The sequence below is a fragment of the Trichoderma breve genome, chromosome 4 (assembly GCF_028502605.1).
Source record: "Trichoderma breve strain T069 chromosome 4, whole genome shotgun sequence".
Taxonomy (NCBI): Eukaryota; Fungi; Ascomycota; class Sordariomycetes; order Hypocreales; family Hypocreaceae; genus Trichoderma; species Trichoderma breve.
In genome coordinates, this window is record NC_079235.1 from 781,907 (window position 1) to 801,988 (window position 20,082).

The 20,082-nt window shown below is 49.9% G+C and overlaps 7 protein-coding genes across 7 annotated transcripts; 5 read left to right on the top strand and 2 right to left on the bottom strand.

Annotated features, from left to right (window-relative positions):
• Window positions 1–1,874: 1,874 nt before the first annotated feature.
• T069G_06548 (uncharacterized protein) lies at window positions 1,875–4,649 on the top strand (the record flags this gene model as incomplete). The annotated part of the gene is made up of 1 exon (XM_056173758.1): window positions 1,875–4,649. One exon carries the CDS (start codon window positions 1,875–1,877, stop codon window positions 4,647–4,649), a length of 2,775 nt encoding a protein of 924 aa, XP_056027337.1.
• Window positions 4,650–6,187: 1,538 nt separating this feature from the next.
• On the top strand, window positions 6,188–7,650 carry T069G_06549 (uncharacterized protein; the record flags this gene model as incomplete). Its single annotated transcript, XM_056173759.1, has 3 exons — window positions 6,188–6,631; window positions 6,701–6,844; window positions 6,907–7,650. The coding sequence occupies 3 exons, from the start codon at window positions 6,188–6,190 to the stop codon at window positions 7,648–7,650; spliced, it is 1,332 nt and encodes a 443-aa protein (XP_056027338.1).
• A 171-nt stretch (window positions 7,651–7,821) lies between these two features.
• T069G_06550 (ethD domain-containing protein) lies at window positions 7,822–8,342 on the bottom strand (the record flags this gene model as incomplete). Its single annotated transcript, XM_056173760.1, has 2 exons — window positions 7,822–8,103; window positions 8,190–8,342. The coding sequence occupies 2 exons, from the start codon at window positions 8,340–8,342 to the stop codon at window positions 7,822–7,824; spliced, it is 435 nt and encodes a 144-aa protein (XP_056027339.1).
• A 1,087-nt stretch (window positions 8,343–9,429) lies between these two features.
• T069G_06551 (aldo/keto reductase family domain-containing protein) lies at window positions 9,430–10,998 on the top strand (the record flags this gene model as incomplete). Its single annotated transcript, XM_056173761.1, has 8 exons — window positions 9,430–9,572; window positions 9,624–9,675; window positions 9,754–9,757; window positions 9,823–9,918; window positions 9,988–10,133; window positions 10,184–10,308; window positions 10,364–10,907; window positions 10,969–10,998. 8 exons carry the CDS (start codon window positions 9,430–9,432, stop codon window positions 10,996–10,998), a joined length of 1,140 nt encoding a protein of 379 aa, XP_056027340.1.
• A 153-nt stretch (window positions 10,999–11,151) lies between these two features.
• Window positions 11,152–12,932, bottom strand: T069G_06552 (fungal zn(2)-Cys(6) binuclear cluster domain-containing protein; the record flags this gene model as incomplete). The annotated part of the gene is made up of 4 exons (XM_056173762.1): window positions 11,152–11,851; window positions 11,918–12,599; window positions 12,657–12,766; window positions 12,838–12,932. 4 exons carry the CDS (start codon window positions 12,930–12,932, stop codon window positions 11,152–11,154), a joined length of 1,587 nt encoding a protein of 528 aa, XP_056027341.1.
• Window positions 12,933–16,586: 3,654 nt separating this feature from the next.
• On the top strand, window positions 16,587–17,292 carry T069G_06553 (uncharacterized protein; the record flags this gene model as incomplete). The annotated part of the gene is made up of 2 exons (XM_056173763.1): window positions 16,587–17,017; window positions 17,082–17,292. 2 exons carry the CDS (start codon window positions 16,587–16,589, stop codon window positions 17,290–17,292), a joined length of 642 nt encoding a protein of 213 aa, XP_056027342.1.
• Window positions 17,293–18,039: 747 nt separating this feature from the next.
• T069G_06554 (JAB1/Mov34/MPN/PAD-1 ubiquitin protease domain-containing protein) lies at window positions 18,040–19,276 on the top strand (the record flags this gene model as incomplete). Its single annotated transcript, XM_056173764.1, has 3 exons — window positions 18,040–18,093; window positions 18,169–18,635; window positions 18,718–19,276. 3 exons carry the CDS (start codon window positions 18,040–18,042, stop codon window positions 19,274–19,276), a joined length of 1,080 nt encoding a protein of 359 aa, XP_056027343.1.
• Window positions 19,277–20,082: the final 806 nt, after the last annotated feature.

A 20,082-nucleotide genomic window follows, 5' to 3' on the forward strand; every position in this document is an offset into this window, starting at 1 on the left:
TTGTTCGGGATTCTGGCCGTCCACGCCGGTGCGACGACGAGCTGGTACCAGGCCCGTTTTGGCGGGTGCAATTTCCAACCGTGGCAGTGCTTTCTCTTGGAGGCTCGCACGCATGAATCAAAAAAAGTTTCTTTGACGCTCGCTTGGGACAAGGGAATCCTTGAGAAGCCTGGAGTCTCGGCTACGCTTGCAGAGAGAGGCCAACTAACTGTACAGGTATCAACCTGGTAAGTAACATTTTGGATCCTGGATTCTGGTACCATCGCGAATGCACATTATGTACCTGCAGAGCGACAGAGACCTTCGGCTGCCGCTGACGGTACCTGCTTTGCCGCCGGTTCACGCATGTTGACGCCCTGTACTGCCGCCCCTGTGGACGCCCATCGTGGAGGTACTGGGCCAAGCATCGCGACGTTGGCTCGCGCTTTTGTGCCCTCCATTCCATCCATTCCACACAAAGCCGCCCAGGGCCAACCCCAGCCCGTTGTGTGACATCGGGGGGGCCTGTGCGAAGCAGTCCAGCACTGTACTCATTCTTGCTGGAGGTGACGAATACCCTACCTGTACTGTACGAGAACTGCTGCAGGTACTCGTACTCCGTACTTACAGAGACCAAGCCAAGCAGCTTCTTCTCCGGCCTGTAGCCTTGAAACTCTGTGGGGAGCAGTTTGCAGGTACCTGCACATCCCCTGTCAGCCCAGCACCCCCCCGTACCTGTTACATGCCTCCTCGTGCGCTGCCCCGTACCTCCACACCGCAGCCGCTGCCAAACAGTACCTGCCTGCTACGGCCCAGGTGGTATCCGCGACGGTCGGTCCTACTGCCACGGGCGCTAGAGAGCAGCACACAATCTCTGTCCTGTCGTCTCTCCTCTTTCTCGTTTCCCTTCCCCTGCCAGATGCCACACCCCCCTTGGGGCCCTGTTCTGTTTGTGTCTCCCATCCACTGTCTCTCGTTTCTCTCTGGCTCTGGGTCATCTTCACAGGCTGGGCTGCGTCTTATTTCCTTCTTCCCTCTCCCTCTCCCGCCCTTCCCATCCTCCCCCCTCCCAATCCATCGCCATCCCGCTCATTCGACAACCTCTCGGCGACGGTTCCCCCTTCGGCTCTCGACACTGCGCCGCCCGCGCGTCAACGCCCTCTGTCGAGATTCGGTTTTTCATGACTGAATGACCTTGGGGCTTCGGGAGCTTCTCGCGACTCTACACCTTCGTTCGACTACTACTTCTGCGGGACCAATACGCCGCTACGCTTCCCCGGTGACGGACGCTATATGACGATTGATTCAACACCCAGACGCTCCTTTATTGCTTTTTTTTCGTCGCACATACGCACCGGTATACGAAGATAAAATGTGAGTATTCATCAGATGTGCCAGACGGTTGGATCAAAGGGCTTTGTTGGGCGAGGACAATAAGAGCGAGGAAATGAGGGGCGATCAATGGACATATGGTTGCGCACGCATACGAGGGTGTCGTCCGGCCGGCAATTGGTATTCTTCATTGCCATTTATGGAATTGTTTGATTGAAAGGAAGGGAAAAAAAATTGAAAAAGAAGATGAAATCGCCAATGGCCCGGGGATGGCGCAAACCTTGAATGGGAAATCTACTGGTGTACGAGAGTATTCGAGAATCTCTGCTAACATGGCCTTCTAGACCAACACGCTCATTGACACTTGTCAAGTACATTCGTTGAAAACTGTTTCTGACAGTGAGGCATCCTATCCAGCTTGACAGCTTTTGTTTCTCTGTCAATTACGCATTGCTAACTGGAGGAGCAGTATATTCACCTCAAAATACAAAACTCCACACTCCTTCATCACAGGGATATACATTCATTACTTAAAAAACACTACCGGGAAACGATTCGCAACCATGCAGACCAAATCGCTGTTCCTGCTGGCCACCCTGGCCATGTCGGTGGCCGCAAAGGCTGATCGCCCTCGCATCTACTACCCCCACAAGATCAAGCGCGACTTGGGAGGTTCCAACTCAACCATCCCCTCTAGCTCAACGACGACGTCGTCGGACTTTGATGGCATTCCTGGCCTCTTTGGGCATCATCATCATCGCACCACCACGAGCTCTTCCACCACGAGCTCTTCTACCGACGTCACTTCTACCGGCAGCTCTTCTACCGACGTCTCTTCCACCAGCAGCTCTTCTAGCGATGTCTCTTCCACCAGCAGCTCGTCGAGCAGTGTATCGTCGAGCTCGAGCAGCTCTTCCGAGACCTCCTCTTCGATCCAGGGCAGTGTGACGACCATTGTTACGAGGAAAACAGTCATCGTTACGCCTACTCCCGAAGGCACCGGCAGCAGCAGCTCGCCCACCCCTTTCAAGCCTACTAGAAGTAGCACCCAGTCCGAAACGGCACCATCAGGAACCTCCAGCCAAGCTTCCTCTTCTCAGGGTTCTTCCACCTCTGCTCCTGCCGGAACTAGCTCTTCTGATGCGCCATCGTCCTCCTCGAGCAGCGATGGGCTGGGCCTTAGCATTGGCCTCAGCCTCCCCCTTGGAGGCAAAACGTCCTCTACGACTTCTTCTGCTGCTACCTCTGCCGAGACGACACCTCCTCAGACGACCTCTTCTGACAGCAGTGCTCAGTCCTCTTCCCGTGCCACGTCTAGCAAGGCCAGTGAGACTGGAATCGTGATTGATCCCACTGGCGTCCGCTTCCCTTCGACCACCGCTCCGGCTGAAACTGGGTCTTCCAGCGCTGCCTCTTCCACCAGCAGCGGTGTTCCCGATAGCAGCTCTTCAGGCAACTCCACCATCGAAAATGTCAGTTCCACCTCTGCGAAGCCGTCTTCCACTGGTGGTGGTCTTTTGGATCCCATCAAGTCCATCCTGGATCCAACAAAGACCTCTGCCACCTCCGCTGCCGAGACGACGGGACCTGCTTCCGAAACTTCTTCTGGCCTGCCAGTCCAGTCATCTCCCGCTGGCACCGGATCTACTACGTCTGCTCAGAAGACCACCTCTTCGGATGGAGGCATTCTTCCTAGCTTGTCCCTGCCCTTGACGCTGCCACCGGTGATTCCTACTGGAACCTCATCGTCTCCCGCCTCTAGCTCTGCTCCGGCGACATCCCAGGATGGAGCCAACACGACTTCCTCCGCAGGGCCCTCGACTACTCCTAGTCTCAGCATCCCGCTCTCGATCTCGATCCCCACCATCCCGGTCTCAGTTACTAACTCGGCCACCTCCGCTACGAGCTCTGACGGTTCTGTCGCCAACTCCACCAGCACTGAGCCTCCCGTTACTGGTTCTGCGACTGTTACTGGCCCTCCGGGAGGCACCTCAAGCGCCCCCACCAGCTCAGTGACAGGTTCCCCCGTCGGCAACAGCACCAGCGCCGAGCCAACTGGCCCGATTACTTCTTCGCCTACCGCCTCAGTTACTGGCTCAGCTACTGGCTCAGTCACCGGCCCAGCCACTGCCTCGGGTACCGCCTCTTCCTCTGCGGTCGAGACCGGTGTCTCGGGCAACAACACGGAGACCTCTGCTCCCGCGACCCAATCGTCGACCCCGGCAACATCAGGTGCTGGTGCTACTGCGACCGGCGGTTCGTCATCCACACTGGTGACTGTCTCGAAATCTTCCACCCCGGTTGTCACTATCCCTGTTGTCCCGACGTCAACCGCTGAACCCGTCACGAGCATTCGACCTACTGCCACCTTGACGAACACCGCCGACTGGCTGCCAACAACCATTGTCATTGAGCCTACCACAATGGTCTTCACCCCGGTTACTTCCTCCGAGACTGCCTCTGCCTCAACAGCACTGCCAACCAATGTTCCCAAGATCATCTACCCCGATGATCCCAACACCCCCGCTGCTGAAGGCACTGTCCCGATCCAGGTTGGATTCCTGTATCCTCTTAACTACTTGTTCGTTGCCGGCAACACCGTCGCCGCCGCTCAGATCTTCAAGTACCTTCCCCAAGCTCTCGCCAACGCTGCCGGCATCGATGTGGAGAAGGTTCAGGTTGCCAAGCTTGTTCCTTACGACACCCGAACTCAGTGGGGTTACATTACCACTCTTGCCAAGATCAACTACCCCCAGAACCTGATTGACAAGCTTCAGCTGGACATGTCGGTTGCCAACTCTCTCATCTACAACAACCCCGACCCCATTGTCCGCAACCTGACCGCCCTGATCAACCCCAAGATTAACATCTTTGGCCAAGTTACCGGCGGTGGTTCTACCGATGGCAGTGATGGCAGCGGCAGCGGCAGCGGTGGCAACGGTCCTGCCCCTGGCTCCAGCAACAACGACGCCTTTGGCACCAGCAGCACCGATAGCCAGACCTCTAAGCAAAAGGCCACCACCGCCGGTATTGCCGTCGGTGCCGTCGGCCTGGGTGCTCTGTATGGTGGTGCCATGTTCATCATTGCTCGTCGTTACAAGCGCAAGAAGCAGGCTCACCGCCGCAGCAGCTCCCTTGATGGCAGCCAGCGTTCCTCTGGCATGCAGTATGCTGGCAACGGAAGCCCTGCCCTCATGGGCGGTGCTCTGATGAGCCGCGACATGTCCAGCTATGGTGGAACCGGAATTCGCAACAGCCACAACAGCGGAACGAGCTCTGCTCGCACTGCCAACATCTCCGCTCCTGTTGCGGCTGAGAATTCCCTTGGCTGGAACTGATGATCTACACGCTTTTATATCGGCCTTTTTTTTTCGCCTCCATTTTTATTTATTTTTTCCTTTTGGATATCCGTGCATCATATTTTTTTTCCTTACTTAAATTTCGATACCCTTGGGGGAGCTTTTGCTCATGAGGATGTAGGACGATGTCTACGAATTTCTTGATGTCTTACCAAGTTGACTGGGAACTCTTTGAAAAACCCACTCCCCGGTTGCTTGGGCCTCCTCCTTGTGGTAGTTTCGTCCAGCGCGCAGTGGGAGTTTTATCCTTGGCCGCTGACCACTCCTCCATTATTTTTTACACTTACGCCGACCACCTGTTACAGGATGGCGCCGACCGTTGCTTTCTTCTTCTTTGGCTCCATCCTGGTGGATCTTGGCATTTGTTTTTAATATTCTTAGCCTTGTCCGGAGTTGGAATGAGAATAGATGGTCTTGTGACGATGCCTTCTAGGGCCAGCGTTGTCGTGCAACCTCTTGGAGTGAATTTTTTTTTTTACTTTGAAGAAGAAAAAAAGAGAAAGAAAGAAAGAGGTGGGACGTTGAGGCGGCGTCCTCGAAATCAAACATGTCAGATAGGACTGAGTGAGAGCGAGCGTGAGAGAGAGTTGGGAGAGTCAAGATAGCGGTTTTTTTAAAACAAAAATGTTTGAAAATTCAATGGACTTTGTGTGTTGAGTTGTGAATGGGAGGGGTGTGTTATGTTTTCACATAGACGACAATAAATCAATTAATTCACAGATGATGCCGGGAAATGGATTTGTGTGTCTTTTTTTGGTGTTGCAAGATGAGATGAAGAATGAGAGGGGGTGGTGAGCGATGTGAAGGCCGGACTTTGGCGGCACGGTGTGAGATGAGAAGCTGAACTGAGATGAGAAGCTGAACTGAGATGAGAAGCTGAACTTTTGGCTTTAGGCCCCTGTTTCGAAGTCCACACCGCTTAATAACTCTGAGGTGGCTTACTTATTCCGCAGGGGAGAGAGTTTCGCTCCGACTGTATGAGTGTTCTAGGGGTTACGCTGACTAGGAAAAAGGTCGATGAGTCGGAAATAAAAAAGATACGCTAGATTACTACTTGGGTATTTCTATGAGCGCGATTGGCTTATTCGCTAGAAGTTGGGGGATTCAACCAACCTCGAAGTTGCTGACCTTTAATTCATTCAACTTTATCACTTCATCATGACAATTTGACTCTGTTTTGTTTGTGATTTGAATTCTATGAGTTATATGTGTATAAGTGAAGTTGATTTACATAGGTTCTGAGCTTTCTTTTCCCCTTTGACAGCGGTGACCTGGTATTGAACAATGGGTTCGCGACCGACTAGCACAGCTTGCGTCAACTGCAGGTCTCGGCGAATCAAAGTACGTCTGCTCCTTTTATACATTTCCTCTTTGCCCATTAATGCAGTCTATACGTGAAGAAGAGCGAAGACTAAGAAGGACAGTGCAATGAATCCAAGCCGCGGTGCGCGCAGTGCGCGAGGGCCGGACTGGTCTGCTGGGGATATAGAAGCCAGACGGAGCTCCGCATCGTCAACATGGCGGGGACGCAAGTTGGCAAGAAGAAGAAGCAGAAGAAGCGATCCAACCCAAATGACTCTGATTCCACAGCCGACAAGGCTTCTTCATCATCAAGTCGTCGACAACAGCACGGTGAGCTGCTATCGCTTCCGCGGTTCAACTTTTCCATCCCCACGGAGTCAGTGGCGCAGGTCTTCTTCTTCCGCCATTTTTCCATGACGGGCGCGAACAAGTTCTACGCGATACAGAGCGCGACGGGGTTGCCGACGGCGAAGATGCTGGGGATCTGGGCCGTGGGGCTGGCGGGCGTGGCGAATTCTGAGAAGGATCATGGCGTGATGGCGTTGGCGAGGACAAAGTACGGACTGACGCTGCATTCGATCAATGATGCTATTCAGAAGCGGGGGGAGGCGACGACGGAGTGTACGGTCGGGGCGGTGGTGATGATGGCCATGTTTGAGGTGAGTATTTTCTTTCTCTGTTTTTGTGTGTGGGGTGAGAGGAATGGGAGATTGATGAGTTTTGATTAGATTATTGCATGCCGGGATAGTTCGTCGCTTGAGGCTTGGGTTTGCCATACGCAGGCGGCGGCGACGTTGATACGGCATTGGAGTGAGGATGAGTGGAAGAAGGCGATTGATGTGCGGCCCTTTCTGCACTTGTTCTACTTGCTGGTAATTGATGCCCTACGAAATGATATATGACGATTTATTCTAACTTGGGCTTTGCTGCATAGGCGATGAGTTGTCTTATCAGACGTGTACCTGTTCCTACTCACATCCGGGAGCTTTGTCGCTCTTCTCCCGCGTTAATATCAGACGGGGATCTCTTGCCCGCTAGGCAACTATTCGGCAGAATATGTAGGTTTACGGATATGCATTCATTAGAGAATACCGACCAAGTGACGAAAATCACCGAGAGGGTGTCCAGAGCTGTGAGCTTGGAAGAGGAGCTGCTATCGTGGGAGTCAAATCTCCCACCCGCATGTAGATATACCGATCCTGACAAGGGCCACGGAAATTCCCACCACGTTTACGCATGCGCCTGGCAAGTGTTCATCTGGAACCAATACCGCATATGCCGAATCCTTGTCCATACCATGCTGTTACGATATCTCGATTCACTCTCTTTGCCCGTCACGCAGGCACACCCCGCGCTGATGGCGGCTCATGCCTCGCAACAGGAAGCTTCGCGCAAGATTCTGGCGACAATGATGCTCGATATTCGCGGCAGCGTGTCGTATATTCTCGGGATGTACGAGACGACGAAGACGAGCAATTCTTTGTCGCCTGAGCATTCGGGGGTGTTTGGGCTACTGGGCTCGATACAGGTCTTGATAGGTGTTGTAGATATCGGTCGTGAGGATGCCGATTGGTTGAGTGAGATGCTTGAGCTCATGGGGAGTCGGTGGGGGATTGGGCAGGCTTTGGTGCTGGGGAAATATCTCAGGGCAAAGAATCGGGTGGGTGTAGAAGATTGAATGAGTTACTGGTTGATATACTTGTATTATAACGGGTGTCTTCCCCCTGGTTGTCGCTTGTTCATCAGATCAACGACTACTATGATAGACAAACAACTAAAGACAGTTGAAGCAAACATCTAGGCTTATAGTCGATTTATCAAAGACATATATACGTTTACATGATGCTCTCTACTGGGCATATGCAGACTTGCCATCAACAATGTTGACCACCTTTCCGTTCTGGATATACACCTCGACCCACCCAATCGTGACCTGCATCTTGCTACTATCAAACATGTACTGCTCGTCAGGGTGCATCTTAACAGGATACTCCGGGTCCGAAGTAGCCTTCCACAGATCCTCGGGGTTGTTAACAAAAAACTCGACGTAGCCGTCAAACGGCGCGACAGTAGCTCCCACTGTCTCGGCGAGGGCAGTGGCTAGGTTGCGTGTTTCGGGAGGTGTGTGGTACTACATGACGGTTGATTCGTTTTCACTTTAGCATGAATTCCTAGGAATAATATGATTAATTTTGAGAGAGGCAGATTTGTTTTTACCTGTGTGTATCCCACGATTCCGTTGCGAGCGAGCCAGCTGGAGGCGATTGGTGCGTGGTGCTCGCTCCAGTGCTTTTGGAATTCTTCATCGGTGATCTTGGGGTTCTTGTACTGCATGAGCGTCAAGCGGAGGAGTCTTTGCTTGGTAGCCATTGTTTCTGGTGGATAAACTGGTAAGATGGAGGTAATGAAGTTCTTTTGAGTTTTAGGTGTTGAGTTTTTGAGTTGATGGACGACTACGTTGGACATGGCGGCATGGCTTTATACTTGATGTCACACGCAAGCGGACAGGAGAATCGGGCAAACATTTCTAATAGATCCCGAGCGTATTTGCGAATTCAACATGCGAGTTGGAGCTGGCTTTCGTACATCGTTGCGCTACTCTGCGAGTTTTCTTCCATTTTCAGCCATCTCTTCTGTAAACTATGGAGTGCCGAGGTTCTTTCAACGGCGGATTTTGTGTATAACACAAGCGGCGCTAATAAACGATTGTGTTGCCGTTTCTGGAATTGGGATTTGTGAGCGTTGAAAGGCTTACTTAACCCCACCTCTGTATGTAATATGCTTGGCAAGTTGTATACATGTATGACTGGAGTCCATTACATAGCATCTATGAATGAATAATACTCATGGATGCTTTATTATTGAGAGTGTAGTGGCAAAATTGGGGGGAAAATGATTTTGGATTAGTAAGAAAAATCGCATGTTCAAATATGCAGGGTTATCTAATTCAGCGCCAACAGCGATACGTCTGGAACATTGATAGAGGATAGATTATCCTAATGAGAGACACCGCGTGTATAGCCTACCTAGATAAGTGTGGCAATATATATATCTCGAAATCTGTCAAGTCGTAGAACACAATCACGGAATTTTGGAGTTAGTATCTTTAAGTCCGCCTATGGGCCAATTCCAGATGTAGTATCTGAAATTGGATTCTATCGCACCTGATTGGTTCGGTCGGATCTTTCAATTGTAGATTGGTGCACTCTATCTCCGTTTCATCGACAACGCGAGTACGACGTAAATAATCAACAACGTTGATGTCATAGAAATGTTTATCAAACCAGGGAGAGTAATTTGGCTGAAGTAGAGATGTATCGCAAGGAATGCTTTTATAAATAACCCTTCTTCCCCCTTCTCTGTGATCAATTCACTCGAAATCAACAGAGCTCTCAGAACTGAACAAATACTAAGATACTCTTCTAGTCTTGCTCATATTGACCCCGAACAATACAAAATGGCACCGAAAGTCAACCGAAGGATTCTAGGGGCAGCACCTACTCCAGTTGGCCCATTGAACAAATACCGCTTGTTATCCCCATCTGGCGCTGTGAGAGTCAGCCCCCTTTGTCTTGGAGCAATGAGCTTTGGCTCGGGATGGTTTGTGTCGCGTACGCCGCTGATGGTAGACATTTCTGACTTTGTTGTTAGGAAAGGATATTTGGGAGACTGTGATCAAAAGGCTTCTGAAGAGATTCTTGACGTTTTTTATCAACAGGCAAGTCATATGCGTCTGAGGTTCGATTAAGATGGATTATTTACTAACGAAAATCTTAACTAGGGAGGTTCGTTATGTTTGGATAGAACGAATTCTTTTCACGGGTTTTCGTGGCTCACATCTTCATATCAGGCAACTTCATTGACACGTCCAACAATTATCAATTGGGGGAGTCTGAAACGATTATTGGCGAATGGATGAAAAAACGCGGAAACCGTGACGAGATGGGTGTGATTCCCTAATGACTTTACGAATACATCAAGTCGGTTTTATGCTAACGAACTTAATTGCTTCAAGTGATTGCTACGAAGTACACGACAAATTACGAAAACCATCCCGATTCGAAGAAATTGAAAGCCAACTATACCGGTAACGGCTCTAAAAGTCTCCATGTTTCTGTCGAAGCAAGCTTGAAGAAGCTGCAGACTGATTATATCGATCTCGTGAGCACCCTGTTATCCAGTCACTCATTTCTGCTGACATCTGCTTTTAGCTCTATGTCCACTGGTGGGATTTTAGCACCTCAACTTCAGAGCTGATGATATCCCTGAATAATCTCGTGAATTCCGGAAAGGTCTTGTATCTAGGAATCAGTGACAGCCCAGCATGGGTCGTGAGGTATGTTCATCAAGTATAACGGTGCAAATTTCTGAATTAACAACGGAATATACAGCAAAGCAAACGAGTATGCAAGAAACCATGGCCTTCGACAGTTTTCTGTATACCAGGGACGTTGGTCCGCCGCCGCACGAGAATTTGAACGAGATATTATCCCCATGTGCAAAGCCGAAGGTATGGGTATAGCTCCCTGGGGTGCTCTCGGAGCTGGTAGATTCAAGACCGAAGAGCAACGCAACGCTCCAGGCGGACGCAATGTGGAGGCAACCGAAGGGGAGATCAAGGTTAGCAAAGTGTTGGAGGCTGTTGCTACTCGCAAGAACTCGATTATTACGAGCGTTGCGCTGGCATACGTAATGCACAAAGCGCCCTATGTCTTTCCTATTGTTGGTGGCCGCAAGGTAGAGCAGCTGAAGGAGAACATCGCAGCTCTGACGCTCAAGCTGACCGAGGAGGACATTGCGGAGATTGAAGCTGCGGTGCCGTTTGAACTGGGCTTTCCGTATGACCTTTTGTGGGGTGCGGAGGTTCCTGACAATGTGCAGAATGTTGGTCTTCTCGATAACGCTGGTAACTTTGAGTACGTGCCAGAGCAACAGGTATGTAATCGACCATGAGCTTGGATATATATTTACGCTGGATTATTGCTAACTTCAATAGCCTATTTCACCGTCCTGGGCTGAAGAGTAGCTTACTTCTAGCTTGGAAGCCGGAAGGAAATTGTGAATATTTTTTGCTTTGGTCAATCCCACGAATATTGCAGCATAGAATTTGAGAGAATTTCTGATTGTTAGCTATAGAAATTTCAGTCATCTTCAGCTGGTTTCTAAACAATGACTCTTCTCAAATTTGTCCATTCCATAATCTGGCAAAATATGCGGTAGCATCAGAGTCCCAGATGCGAGAACTAACGCTATCTTCCAATGAGACGGCAAACTCTTGATTGTCTGCGATCCACTCCCCTCCCCCCAGATATCGACTACAAAATAAAACTGCTTTACCGCCGACACGCTCAGGCAGAGAAACTTTAATATCGTTAAACCGTGATGAGTGAGGTACAACAGGCAGCGCACTCCCTGGCTGACAGGTCGGCATGATATCAAGATCCTCATATATACCCTCTTCTTCTCTAGCCATAATGTGTTCTGCCATACGAGCTACAAGAGGGCCGCTCCAGGCTCCTTCTCGATGAGGAGCTGACATGAGAATTTCGATAGCCATTCGCCGCAAGTTGGGCTGACGACACTTGATAACTGTGAAATATAACGGTGGAATGAACCCCATGTCTGCCGTGAAGCAAATCGCAGGCATTACATATCCGGTAAGCTTTTTGAATGCTAGGTACGCGTTGTGCATCACGTCCCATAGCTCGGTGGCTTGTCTAAGAAGGGCTTCGAAATTTGAGTTATACGAATCAAAGATCATCTCATCGGTGCCACGCAAAGAGGTTGCGGCCATGATTGTGGCCATTGTATGATATAGACGCAGAAGTGGTGTACGATACATTTTCCGCGGGGTAAGATCCGCAAGTAATCCTCTCTGGCTGGAATTGAAAGCCTGCAGCCATCGTATCAGGGCGATGTCGAGTTCCTCTTTCCATTGATATAACTGTTCTGAGACCTGCTTCTGATTGTGAAGGATATTTCTGCCCTGCTGGGTTAGATTATAGACGCCGTTGATGAGAGAATCAAGATGTTTTCGAGCTTCAGTATGGTTCTGAAAACTTGAGGGAATATTGTATTTCGGTCCGTCTGGCGCGCGTTCACTAACAAAAATGTGATGGTTTGATACTTGTCCGAAAAGCATTGCCTGGATGTTGAGTCGAGAAAACACTTCGACCAACGCGTCCTCGACAGACTGAGGATGCGTCCGCAAAACAATAGGACCATCCAACGATGTGATGCCCTGACGTGTTTGGATTTCTCGAAGGAGCTGCATACCATTGGTCAAGTGCGCGTGCCCGGTTTTGAAGCCTCCCCTCAGTAATTCAAGACAGGCGAAGATCATGCATGTTATCAGTGACACGCGGAGTGCGTCATTGTCGAGACGATTGAGATGTCGACGAAGGTGTTGTATTGCTTGGTTATACTCCACCAAAGAGATTGCCTCCTCATTCTTATGCGCTGCACCAAGAGCAGTTGCCGCATGGAGAACAGCAGGGTCTTCAACGCAAGCTTGGAATACCAGCGAATTCCAGAAACCGGATTCAAAGACCCCGGGCAATTTGTTGACAGTATACTTGCGAAAGTATTCAAATCCGATGCTGCAGGGTTTTCCAGAAATCTCCTGAACTTGAGAGAGTACAATGGTGTTTGAAAGCGCACTGGCTCGCTTGTCTTTCAGCTTGCTGGGGGCTTTGCTAACACTATCCCAGATTCCGTAGCCGTCACACACACGACCCGTTGAGAGACATCTTTCACAAGAAGGTCTTGCCTCATCACATTTTACTCGACGTTTTCTTTTTTGGTTCGTCAGCTGGACCAACTGTGGCGGAATGGCCGGGCTAAATGATGGTAGAGGAACGCATACTTGCAAGTCAGACAGCCTGTTTTCACCTTGCGGCGGTTTTGGGGCCTATTAGTTTTCGGAACCTCAGGAGCTTCCATCACGCTCTTCAGTCCCATTTAGGAGCTTGCAAAACTCTATGGAATAATTGAAAGCAGAAGAAACGAATAATAATGAGAAAAATAAATATATGAAAAGGAATACTTCAGAGAGTCGCAAGTTGCTGAGATGTACTTCTCTCAGATGCCAAAGTAACGAGATAGGCAATCCCCATACCAAACTGTTAAAAGATTATCCACTGGTTGCTTCGGATCATTCGCCTTATGATTGGCCGGAACGGTATCAATCCAGCACTAGTCCTCTCCAGACCCTCCTCGCCTTTTGTGCCGGACGGAGTTACACGTAGCCCCGGTCGCCAATCGGTGCCAGATCTCACCGGGAATATTCCTCATCCAGTCAAGATACTGGAAACGGTATTTAGCTGGAAATCTTTGATGCGATTCTTTTGTTTGTTATAGCCGTCTCTGTGCCATGTATTAAAATATGTGAATGATATACACATTTAACCGGTATATGAGCTATATAAATTAGACGCAACTCTCTATATGACCTGGTGCTCTGAAATGACATATCACGACTCTCGTGAAGGGCTCCTATAAAGTCAGTAGTTACCTATATATTAATAGCTTGACAGCCTTGATGTACCTATAATTACTGATATACCGCATAGAAACTGATCTTGTGTGGCTGCAACAACGCTTGAAAAAGATATGTGCAATTAAGGCGCAACTGATTGCTTTTTTACGCCACAAAAGGTGTTTTCGGATCTATATTCCAATTGCAGATCATAAAGAACAGTGTCTGTGCTTTTTTAGCCACTTCCTTTGACGATGCAATCTTCGCATTAATCAGTAGTGCTACTAAAACATCCTACGGTTAAATCTTCTCATCTGGAAATGACTGGGGCTGTAGAACGAGGAAATAAACCGGAGCAGACTTTCTATCTCCGTGGCAGAAAGACTTTGTTTGCATTCCTTCTTTAATCCTCGACTATGGAAACGTGGGTCTTGATAAAGCTCTTCCTGCGGCGGCAGCTTCTCATTGTGAGTTTATGAAAGTAATCTGCTGTACAACAAGCGTCATCGTTATTTCACACAGAGGCGCCATCTGGATACCACGCATAATAAAACAGGATAAATGCACAAAATTAATATTTTATGGTTGAATCATTGCAAGTCTGTGGGCCACCATCTTGCGCATTGAAAGAGACGCCGTTGGTGCACTAGGAAGCAGACGAACTTCATATATGGGGGGTGGCCATCTGATATCTCATGTCCTAATTTTGATACGTAGTGAGGGGATTAGAACCTAGAAAACACAAGCAATCATCAGAAGACACTTGAAGGACTAGGTATCTTGTAGATGGAGGGCGCATCCTCCACGATTGTTTGAGACTCTTGAACTCCACGTTGTCACTGGGGCATTGTAACCAACCACTCTCCATATCCATCTATGCATCTAATCTCATCAAACGATTATGTAACCGCAAGTTGTCAAATTAATCTTCAGTCAACAACGTCAAGGGCTCACGGCTGACCGGTATTCGCGACATCCGGATGGAACCAGAAAGAGCACAAAAGAATGACAAAAGATGTGCCAAGAGGATAAAACTCTGATGGCGGGGTGAAACACGAGTTTTTCTAGCTCTGGGCATGTCACCTTCCGGATTGGAAGCTGATGAGCATTCCACTAGAAGGAAACATTAAGAGTCATCCAGTGTATGAGTTGTATCTGTGTCGTTGTTTGTTGTTTTTACTTGTGAACTGGCGGTAGGGCAGGCATTTCAGATATGATGAAATTTTAAATGCTGCAATGGCTCTGCGAACAAACTATAATGGAGCCAAACGGTAGAGATGGTTTTTGTATAAAGTATTCTGAGCTGTTGCTGTAGTGTGAGGTGAGCATGCTTTGAGGAGCTGTATCCACACCATGTGAGAAGCTGCCCTATCGAGATGACGTGGGAGGGCGCTCCAAGTTTTATGCTACATTTACGGATGACCGCTTTGGATAGGCTAAACAACCAACAAGAAGAAAGTCCAAGCTACCTTGTACTAATTTATCCTTTCTTGGGGGCCGTTATCATGTTGTATCAGCTAGTTTTTCAACTGGTGCGTAGACAACTTGGAGCTGGGAGACTTTAAAAAACCTCGACATCAAGTAGTGATGGCGACTCGGACCATCTTAAGACCCAATGGCATAATACTGAAGAGATTTGGGCTAAGTGTTTGCCACGAGGTAAAAAAAAAAAAAGGAATTTCTTCACAGACGCCGATTCTCAAGTTTGCAGACACCGCGTTGAGACCAGGCCATGCACTCCGAAGCCACTGCCGGCCAGTGTCCGATCCGGCAAGTCGTCCCGAAACTTCTAGCGCAGTACCGTCTCCGTCCTAGACCCTAAAACAGCTCGACCGTAAATCTCTTCGCAAGCCGGCTTGTGCGCCTCTTGTCTGCACTCTGTGAACTATCACGCTGGTACGGATGTGAATGCATCAACAGTGTGGGCGGGGCCCTATTGATCTTCAGGGACCATGTTCCTTGTTCCGCGCCAGTATCGGCGATCCCGGCTTGCTCGGGTCCTCACCGGCTAACCCTTTGACTTGTGCAAACTCTGCGAGGGAGAAATCTTAGTGGCCAATGGCAGATCCGGGAAATGGGTCCAGTAAGTAGGGGAAATCTGTCCGCCAAAGCATTTCGAGGCAGGCCGGCTGTCGGGGACTCCCTCTCCACGTTGCAAGAAGCCGGGATGCATTGGTTCATGCCTCTGTCTCCCCTAGGGATGCAGGCCAGCTCGTTGCGTAGGCAGCTTAACCTCTTCTGAGTCGAGCCGCACATCCAAATCTCAACTCCTTTTCTTCCTATTGGCAGCCAAGCGAGCCCTTGGGCTGTCAAACTGCGGACATAAAATTTCTCGCACCTAAAACAAATGCGCTCTTGATTCATGGTTGGGTGCCACCAGAATGGTGTCATTCAGACCATGCGTGGCGTTGCACGCTAAAGCGGGATCCGTTGTCGCCCTGGTCTTCTCCAAAGATGACCGCTGGAAGTAGCGCGGGGCAAAATCTTGAGAAATCCCGATGAATAATGGGAAAGCCGTATTATCTGTAAGATTCTCCAAGGGTCCAAAAGGGTCTCTCTGAGGCCATCTGAAGAATCAGCACGTAGCAGAAAGTCTAATTCCAGCTGATTGGAATCTCATATAAAGAGTTCTGGCATGCCAATGGCCACCGTTTCGTGTCCTGTGCGTCGCACTTTGTACTGTAGAAGGATTGTTGGCGCAGATCCGGTATTGCGAAATTTGAACCACGGTCCACCTCATTAAGTACCAGTCACGCAATCGATCTTGGTACTCGATATAGTAGGTACGCATCTGCCTCTGGGCCCATAACCCCACGAGTCGTGGCATCATTGAGTAAGATATCTCGTGATTGCTCCTGTTCAACCGCCTAGCTTAGCCGCCGTTGGGAGCTGAGACGAGTTCCTCTGCGAAGTCCGGGCGGTGTACAGACGGCTCGGCGTTGTGTCACATCCAGCCAGCCACTGCAAAATAAATACTCTTTTGGCCTCCCATCCATCTTCAGCCCTTTTCTTCCCCCTTTCTGTCTTTATTCTTCCCCAGAAAAGCGAATTGGTTCGATAAAAGTCGGATTGTATCCTCCCACGCAGACGATTCTCTCTCTGGAACAAAATCCTCAGTATATCCATAATCAATCATCATGGCCGCTTCAGTCGAGTTGGTGCAGCCTCTGGACGTGGCCTCATTGCCCAAGGAGGCCACCCCGGTTCTGGAATTGAACCCTATTGACGAAGAGAGGTTCATCGTCAAGTCGCCATACACAGATAAGGAGCATCTGCTTGACCTGGATACCCTTTCTCATGAAGGCGCCATAGTGGCGAGGGCTTTGCAAACCTTCAAGTCAATTCGCGATGACTATGCCACTGCACCCTATGTCGAATCATTCAACTGGCCTGAAGTCCTCGAGGAGGTGAAGCGCTTGGCTCAGCAATCCGGAAGGCCGTTCAAAGAGATTTCTTTCTACATCGTCGCATTCCGGTCGCAGATTAAGCCGAGCACCCATTATGGCGACCTTGGCGTGTTGGATAAGGCTTCTCATGCTGAAGCCGTTGCCAGTGGAGGCTTCTTGAAGTAAGAGAGAGACGCCCGGGTGCTTCGCCGCTCACTTTGACGTCGCGCTAACCGAATGAAACAGATATTGGTTTGGTTCGCCTGATCCTGAGCTCAGAAATCTGGCAACCTGCGTTTGGAGATCGAGAGAGGACGCAATGGTCGGTGGTAGAGGACCAGCGCACCGCAAGGCAGTCGGCGCCACCCGAAACTTGTATGCTTTCTGGAAGATTGACCAGCACCGACTCACCATCCGCGACAATGTGGACGACTGGGTGATTGAGGACTGGGAGTGAACTAATGGGCATTTGACACCTAGCTAAGCAACTTTGCTTGGCTGCCCAGTCTTAACTTTTGAGAGAGCGAGACAAGGACGATGATTTTTTTTTTTTTTTTGAACGAAACAAAGGGACTTTGGAGCATTCTGGGATATGTTTGGGATTGAAAAGCGTCATTGCCAAAAGTGCAATTTTTCTTTATGTATGATATCATGAGGGGCAAGCGAGCATTGTGTTGGGATTTCAAAACAAAAATGAAGCAACTGGAGGATAGAGTAGAAATAGATTGAAGTAATACTTGCATGACTTGACAAAAAGAAAGCGATTTGCAGTGAGGCGCGAGACGCGAAACGCGCCGGCACAGCCAGGGCATCAGGACTCCCGAATGCTTGGCTAGGGCATGTTGACTTCTGAACGTTTTGTGAGATGTAAATCTTGATGTATTCGTCTACTTATGGCTATTTCTAGAGTGTCGCAAAAGTCATTTCGAGAGGCGGCGAATCCCGTGTGATGCTGGAAATGTCGCAAGGTAAGGTTGGAGGACGCAAAAGGTTGGCGGTTTGGCGGCGTATTTGGCCCCCTCAAATTCTGCCACCGCCCACCGCCCCGAACCCACAACGCCCACAAATCTGGTAGGCGAAAAGTTCGATATTCCCAACACCAAGAGCGAGCGCTCCTGAAGCTCATCATCCAGCGACTCTCGGCGTCAACCTCGGCTCGTCACCCGCCCATTTCTCTCCTTCTCGCCTCCCAGAACCTCCCAAAATGAGCGAAGCTCCGAAAGATGCGCCTTTCCAGGCGGTGCAGGTCGATGCTCTGGTGAGTTGCAGCTCGCATTGCCCCACCTTGCCTCGACGAAGACGATGATGATCCAAGGACTGACACCTGGCAAAGGTCATTCTGAAAATCGCCAGACACTGCTCGTCGACCTTCCCGACCGTGGCCACCGGCTCCCTCGTGGGCATGGACCAGAATGGCACCCTGGAGATCACAAACACCTTCGCTTTCCCTACCGTCGACAACTCCGCCGCCGACACTCACCAGAACGATGCCACAAACGCTGCCGCCGCGGCACCCCGCGCAAAGGCCAACATCACCTACCAGGGCGAGATGATCCGACACCTGAAGGAGGTCAATGTGGATGCCAACAACGTCGGATGGTACACAAGCGCAACCATGGGCAACTTTGTCAACCTTGCCTTTATCGAGAACCAGTTCCACTACCAGAAGGATAACGAGAAGACCATTGCCCTGGTATATGACACCAGCCGCAGCTCACAGGGAACCTTGGCTCTCAAGGCCTACCGCCTGACCAACCTCTTCATGACTGTTTACAAGGAGGGCAAGTTTACTACTGAGAGGTGAGTCGGTTTGTTTGCAATCAGCGCGGGAATTCGGCATTGGTGGGTTGGACATGATGATGCTGACGTGTTTTTGAAATAGCCTGCAAAAGTCCAAGCTCTCGTTCCGCGACATTCTCCAGGAGTATCCTCTCAACGTCTACAACTCACACCTCCTCACCTCCTTCCTCCACCAGCTGCCCTCGCCCGCCGTCGCCGCCGAGGCCAAGGAGCCAACCCTCAGCGAGCTCAACAACGACCGCATCAAGGCTCCTCTATACCCTTCCATCGACAACCTGGACCTGTCTGTCGACCCCTTCCTTGAGAAGACCTGCGACCTGCTGCTCGAGAGCATCGAGTCCCACTACGTGGACCTCAACAACTTCCAGTTCTACCAACGCCAGCTGGCGCGTGAGCAGACCAAGATTACACAATGGCAGGCCAAGCGAAAGGCGGAGAATGCGCAGCGCACTCTTGCCAAGCAGGCCCCGCTACCGGAAGACGAGTGGCAGCGGCTGTTCAAGCTGCCTCAGGAGCCCAGCCGGCTGGAGGGCATGCTCAACGCCAAACAGGTTGAGCAGTACAGCAAGCAGGTGGACGGATTCACGGCCAACATCAGCGCAAAGATGTTTGCCGTTCGGGAAAACCTGCTGCCTCAGTAAGCGGATTTGAGCTCAACTTAAAAAACTCTTGTAAAGGTCTTTAGTGGGGTGAGGCAATTGGCGGCAGGGTGCATTGACGGCGTTCCGGTTTGGGTGGAATATAATAAAGTACTTCTGGTCTAGATCTGCAGCGACAAGAGAGTCATAAAAAAGAAGTGTTTGAAATGAAGGATTTCTACGGCTTCGACTTGTATTTTGCTGTTAAGGTAGATACCACTGTGAACTTTTTTTTCTTCTTTACCTAGGTAATTTTTTCTTTCTTCTTTTGCTTCCATATCCTGACTGTCTGCTGGTGTGTCAAACCCGCAGATAGACGGTCCATATCTCGCTCTTTGGCTTCATATCTATTGCAATTGATCACCTCGCCTTTTCTTGGACCTTCCTGTTTGCTTATATCGAAATTCGGGGCTTTTCCCCCTGGGCCTGTTGCTGATACGCAGGATGCATGCGGGGAATCCTGAAGGGGAAAAGCACCGATAGGGGAGCAGCAGGATGCGGCAGAAGGACGAAATATCGCCGTAACAGTCAAGTAAGTAAGACAGGACACACGGCGATTAGGCCGACTGAGCGAGGCCCAAGGAAATAAGTGAGTATATACGAGTACGAGAGCGAGAGATTCTATTAGTACTAGTAGGCAGTAGTTGAATTTTGGTCGGCCCATCGGCGTTTGTCTGTACTAATGCTTGAGGAATGTGTGTATATACGTGTATTTTGTTGATTTGCTCCCCATTGAGTCGAGAGCCTAAAGAAATGCAGAAATGCAGATGAATCTTCATCCCGCTGATGCCCAAATGTATATACCCGGG